The sequence below is a fragment of the Prosopis cineraria genome, unplaced genomic scaffold (assembly GCF_029017545.1).
Source record: "Prosopis cineraria cultivar Desert tree isolate PC_DT_omini unplaced genomic scaffold, ASM2901754v1 PC681, whole genome shotgun sequence".
Lineage (NCBI taxonomy): Eukaryota > Viridiplantae > Streptophyta > Magnoliopsida > Fabales > Fabaceae > Prosopis > Prosopis cineraria.
In genome coordinates, this window is record NW_026556006.1 from 37481 (window position 1) to 44243 (window position 6763).

The window sequence follows — 6763 nt, forward strand, 5'->3', positions numbered from 1 at the left end:
TATTTGATCGACAGAAATATATCAAAAGGTAGAAAGTAGAAACATTGGATATGGAAGCAAAAATTTATGCTTAACATTAATATTAATAGTTATTATATATTATTTCAAATTAAGTGTTTATTAAAAGAATAGAAGTTTGAAATTGATTAAAATTAAAAAATTACAAGCAAAAGATAATTGTAAAAGACCAAAAAAAAAACCATGGCAACATTAAAATAAAATAAATATAGCTATTCCAATAGACAAACAAAATGTGAACTAAAAGTGATATAATATTTGAGTGGTTAGAATCATAATATTTACTCCTCCCCAGTAAAAATTTCGCAATATCCATCACAAATTCACAATACAATAGTGAGATATGTGTGTGTGTAGTCTTGTTATTAAATGTTATTTTTGCAATATGTAGATAGTATGATTTTAAAAAAATAATTTTGTAAAACATGAAAATTGGAATGTTGAGAATAAATCATTAATCATTATTTCAGAATAAAAATAAGAAGCTTTCCTGAGAAACTTTGACATGTTTTACTATTTTATAAAATTTATTTTATTAACAAAATTGAAGTGTACTAATAAGACCACATGGAGCCAAATACAGCAGTATCAGCTGCAAAGAGTTCATTTTATCAATTTATAACTTGGTAAATACAAAACAAAGTGGTTTCTTAAACCCAAAAAAAAAAGTGGTTTCTAAGTCAGCGGCCAAAAAAAAAAAAAATGAAGATCCCTTCCAGTGGATAACATGACTCAGTGACATACCACCATTTCACTGACTCTGCATCTGCCTTTCTTTTCAAGTGGCATGACATTGTCATGAGTCCTTCATATTGAGGTTTCAAATTTGTTGAAAACTCTGAATAATTTTGATATGATATATGATCCTAATAAATACAGGAGGCTACTAACTCTACTATATGATTATATGAACATACACAATGGCTTCAAAAGTGATGAGAGAGAGAGAGAGAAGTGATCATCTTCCAGTGAATATGCCGCTAAAGACCTCACTGTCACCACCTAGTGATGCTTCCCACTCTGTGGAGGACATAACAATCTGTGACAATATCACCACAATCTCCCTCATTTCTGGCCTCTCAATTGGTTCTTCGCGTAAGCATCTTTGAGCTATTTCTATCATCTGCAACATTCACTTTCGCATTAGAGGCAAAGTCCTATAGCAACATGGTTCCAGATCCTTTGAAGCTGAGAATCTTTGAGGTTGGTGAAGTTGAATGCGAATTACTATCACTAATACTTTGCATTTAATTTCACTGATTAACTTCAGAAGATCATTTTCACTAGTGCATGCATATAAGATATCTATGGTATCAATGGAATAAGAACGGCAGTAAGGTTTGGAAGGGGCGTTGAATCTCGAGAATTACAATTTTAATATGATAGAGACGAGAACAATATCTTAGCTAGCCTCCATTTTCTTTTCTGCATTATTGATTGTTAGACATTTTCCAACTAGAGTTGAAGAGATACACAGTACATTTGCTTTGTGAATCATAACGTTTCTTCAAGCATGAGAACAGGATAAGCCAGCCTAGATGCTTGCTAAAATTGGTTACTGTATAGGCATGTAGTTGATTCTGAGACTACCAATATACATAAACTCACAACAATTCTAATCGTATACCAAGTTATAATCTCGTCAAAAAAAATCGTATACCAAATTATTATAATTTATAATCATATTATGTAATTCTACAAAGAAGTAAAACTGAAGATGAGCATTATATATATATATATATATATCTAACCTTGAAGACATCCTCCATAGGATAGCTATCTCGAAGGTTTTTGTCTATGACATCTTCTAAAACATTCTCTGGGTCATCAGCTTCAAATACTCCATTAATCTGAATGTTAAAAAAAGGGGAAGAGGGGGGAAAAAAATCTAAGCTTCGCAACTGAAGCCAATAATGAAATGGATACCAGATTAACCAGCCATACTTTTAAAGTTAAATTTGTGTGTAATGAATGTAATTTCACCCATATATCATTCAAATATGTATGAACACAAATGAATTATGCTTAAGAGTAGCACTGTTGGATTTGACTTAATATAAACTTCAGTTCCAAAAACGGAGTCTTGACTTACGACAGAAATAAGTGATCTCATTCTGGGGATTTCTTGGCTTTCACGAAATAGAGCAGGTTTCCCTGTTACTAGCTCTGCTAGAACTACTCCAAATGCAAAAACATCGGTTTTTGAGGTCACCTGAAGCTCCTTCACAGATCTTAATATATATATATATATATATATAATCAAGAACATCAGAAGAAAAATAAACAGAGTCTAATTATAATTTATTATTCCTGATACTAGCATAAAACATACTCTGGTGGAAGGTAGCCTGGTGTCCCAACAAGCCTTGTTGCTATAAAATCATCATCATTTGTTCGTTCTAACAGCTTTACTAGTCCGAAATCTGCAATCTACGTATCAGGTTAATGAAGTGAACTATGAAGTACCCATAATTGATTCAATGTTAGCTTCACGACTTACTTTTATTAACAAATGGAACAACTGGTGATTCTCTAACCGGGAGTAACTTCTAACACCCTTAGCTAGCTTCATTACTTTTTAGAAGAATCAATAGTAGATTTAAAGGTACAACTTCTTGATATGTGATATCCTATAAATACTAAGTAAGCAGGTAGATCAGGTTACCATCCCTTGTATAAATTTATTGACACAAGGTACATAAAACAAAGTAAAATTCAGAAAGGGATAGAATAGAATGAAAAGAAAAATAATAAAGATACTGTTGAATAATAATGAGATAGGGGAATGATAGATGTTACATATCTTGATTTGTGTGCTATGAAAATCCTTTTTCCGTATATTATGCCAAATGGGATCTAAGAATAAACAAACTCAAGTGATGAGTACCTTGGCTCTGAGTTTATTGTCAAGAAGAATATTGCTAGTCTTGATATCTCTATGCACATGCCGTGCTTTTGTGTAATCATGTATGTATTCAAGACCTTTTGCAGCATCCAGAGCAATCTGTGCTCTAGCAGTCCATGAAAGAGGTTCATGACCTGTTCCAGTACCATTCTTGAAGTTTCTTGTAAATATATAACCATTTGGCTTGTTTTCTGTATTTGTAATAAATAATAAAGTGCACCTGAACTATACGTCAAGTTAGGAATATAGCCTTTGTGGTGTCATTTGTCATGAAACTTATGGATTTTGATAGTAAAATCCTTCATGGACTATCTTATTGTATCTAAAGAGGTCTCTTAGGCTTCTGCTGTAGGCAAAGAAATCTTGAACTAAATTAACATACCTTTTAGAAATGGATCGTGAAGATGGTCGCTGAGAGATCCTTTTGAAACATACTCATACACCAAATAGAGGTTATCTTCTCCACTGGCATATCCCAATAGCTCCACCTGCAACAGAAGTTACATCTGCAAATTAATCAAATCAAGTCTTAGAATATCGAAAATTCTTTCATCAGAGAAATTCCTTACAATGTTGATATGATGGATCCTGCATAAGACCTTGAGTTCTGCATAGAACTCTTTGGATTTATTAGACCTCATTTCTTTTATAGCAACCTCCTGAAAGTTAAATTGCCATTAGATATGCTCGCATTTTGATCAGGATCATTATAATTTTGAAGGAATTATACATACCTTCTCTCCTAAAATTCCAAAATATACAGTCCCATATCCGCCCTTTCCTATTATTTTACTTTCTTTGTTTATGGCCTCCTCAATCTCCTCAAGATAAAACGTTGTTGGTCTTTCCGAGTCAATTGATGTTACTTCTGCACAAACATTAATTGTCATGATATTTAGCCTCTCCCCAGACAGAATTGTGAAATCTGTTTGTCAGAAATGATAAGTATTTTTGATTTACCTTCTATAGTTTCTATATGAAATTGATAGTTCTTTAAGGAAATATTTCTATTGGAAATTGATCTTTTAGATAATGGTTTTGAAGTTGATCTTTTCGATACAGCTTGTGCGTCTTTTTTGCTGGATTCAGTGGCTCTTTTTCTCCGCAGAATTAGAATGATCATTGTGATAACAGAAAGTAATGTCACACCCACTAAGACGCCAATAATAATAGAATGCTTGAGTTTCTTTCCTGGTAACAAGGGGAAAAACCAAAGCAGAAAGAACAGTATTAACATAAGAAGTACCGGCAAATACAGATGCTTTTGTAGGACTTAACCAAGAGCAATACATTATCTGATGAAGTTGAAAAGTTGAAATAGAACATTCAAAATTCCTGTCGTCTTATTACAAGTGGTAGTATTTGATATATTCAGTCCACAAAACGCTGCGCTTAATTTTTGAATCGTTCAAAACGTCTACCAAACACAATCATATAGCTAGAAGATGACTAATGAAATTAGATAACTTACCACTTCCTTTTGGAGATGGAATCCCGTTGAGCTCCTTAGGAACATATAACACCCAACCCACATCTATGAATGAAGGCCTATTAGCTAAAACTTCATTCATGTTCTGAATGCCAGTAAGTGTAGATGATAGCATATTAGCTATTTCTGCTGTTGTATCATTCTGCTGGACTGTATATGTCACAACGATTTGAGAATCAATGTCTGTGCATCCACAGGGAAGATGTATAGTTAAGTTTTCACCCGTGGTCACATTATCAGTAGGAGACCAGGCTTGTCCACTGTAATAGAAGGTTGACAGATTCATATAGGTCTGATCTTCCTCTACTGTGTAAGTTGTGTTGAAGAAATATCCCCTAAGGTTAGTGACGGTTTTACAAGAACAAGGAACAGTTATGAGGTAATCTTGGTTAGTGCCCCGTGTTATGGGTTGAATTTGGGATGAATTAACGGAGTAATGAGAGGCTATGTCTTCCATGTCAAGACCATGGTTTACGTGGTAAAGCATGGCATTACATGTGTTGATTTTTGCAGAGCATTTAAAAGGGGCCATAAAAGATACTTTGATGGACGTTTGAAAGGGGAAAACTGTAACAAATAAAGTAGCTAGCAGAGGAAGATGAGCTAGAGAAGGAAGAAGATTAAAGGAAGCCATGGTTTGTAAGGGTGGTCATGAAACTTTCCTGATAAAGATAAGAGGGAAGAGAGAGAAGATAAAGAAGGCAAGGAATAAAAAAATCTTTAAAGAGCAACTTCTGTGCTTGTCATTACTTTGTTGTTGCTTCCTTGAAGAAACAGAAATGCATTAACTTATGGAGATTGATTGATATCATCTGTGACCCTGTTTCTCATATGCTCTCATGAATCAATAAATTAATAATTTTATATCAAGTCAACCAGTTGTTTTCCTTGAACTGAATGTTAAGATGTTACTGTGTTTCCTAGTCAATTAGTGCTCGATATTTACAATACTTAGCTGCCTATTATCTGTAATTCTAAAGGGTGTGGTGGGATCCTCTGTGGGATCTCCGATGGTAATACACGCCAAATCAGGTTAAGTTATTATGACTGAAAGTTATGTGCTATATGATGCTACCATTGGTCAGTCATTACGTGTGTTTTCCCATATAATTTTGTTTTTAGTTTAGTATTTAGTGCCACTTTCATTTCTTTTTTTTTTCCTTTTTCCCCCGGTTTAACGGCTAAAATAACATGTAAACCTCTCGAGTTTATGAAAAAGCAGATGCTCTAAGTTTAATGTGGTTAGAGAGTCTCTTATGGGAAAGGTCGGTCTCCTTTTCTCCAATAAACTACCATGCTAAAAATAAAACGTAATCTTTCCTTTTTGACCCAAAAAAAAAAAGTTTTAAATTCAACTTTGACGATGCAGCTAGACTGTCATGAACCAGCCAGGCAATTACATCCAACGCTGTAGCTTTTGAAATGTGTTTGTGATCATTTTAAGGTGGCTTCTCACCATGCACTGCCAAGTGCCAATTTATGGTGCCATTGACATTAACTTTTTGCCTTTGACCTATTCTGCTTTATTCTGACCCCTAACTTAGCTACTTCTCAATCCAACATGACTCTAATGCATCATAAGGAGACAACATTTCATGTGTGAGGTATCAAAGGTTAAAATAAAAACATGAAGCCCATGACATACCGGACCATGCGTGTGGTGGGAAAACCAAAACCAGCCACAGGAGAGTCGACAAGTCTCTCAGTAAGTAAAAATAGCATTCAATGACTGTTGAAAAAAATTTATATTAGTTAAAGAACAATTAACTTTAAAATTGTACCATAATTTCTTAGTTTTTAACTTATATTATTTTTAAATTAAAAGTTTAAAATGCCCCTCAAGTTTAAAAACAAAAAAAAAAACAAAAAAAAAGAAAAGAAACCCCACTATCATCGGCTCCAATCGTCAGACCACCGCTGCCAACAAGGTCGTTAGAGCCCCTACTATCAGTGGGGTCACCAACAGCCAGTCATCAAAGCTTCATCACTGGCGACATTTTATTTCAAAAAAATTGATTTAGATGGTTAAGAGAGAATTTAATCCCATGACCCTTGGCTATTTAAAAAATTTAATGGCCATTAGGCCACTAAGCCCTTTAATCATATATAGTGGGAAAAAAAAAAGAAATAGTAAACCAAGTTTTTAATCACTTTCATATAATGACATAATGGTGTGTGATTAATTTTTAAACAGAACTTGTTATTTTATAAATGTTATTTGTTAATCTGATATAGATAATTGCAAGTTGGAAACTTTAAAAGTTCATACATTTTACTGTTAAATGCTGATTGTATGTTTGGTTTTTAATTATGAATAGATTGTTGTCCAAATCCAAACGGATACTGTTAAT

The 6763-nt window shown here is 33.6% G+C and overlaps 1 protein-coding gene across 1 annotated transcript; it reads right to left on the reverse strand.

The window, feature by feature from the left end:
* Positions 1-976: 976 nt before the first annotated feature.
* Positions 977-5046, reverse strand: LOC129298005 (lysM domain receptor-like kinase 3). The gene is made up of 10 exons (XM_054936384.1): positions 4395-5046; positions 3883-4114; positions 3658-3817; positions 3493-3582; positions 3306-3411; positions 2906-3057; positions 2351-2448; positions 2111-2249; positions 1770-1868; positions 977-1141 (listed from the first exon to the last, which is right to left on the reverse strand). Exons 1-10 carry the CDS (start codon positions 5044-5046, stop codon positions 977-979), a joined length of 1893 nt encoding a protein of 630 aa, XP_054792359.1.
* Between the last annotated feature and the right edge of the window lie 1717 nt (positions 5047-6763).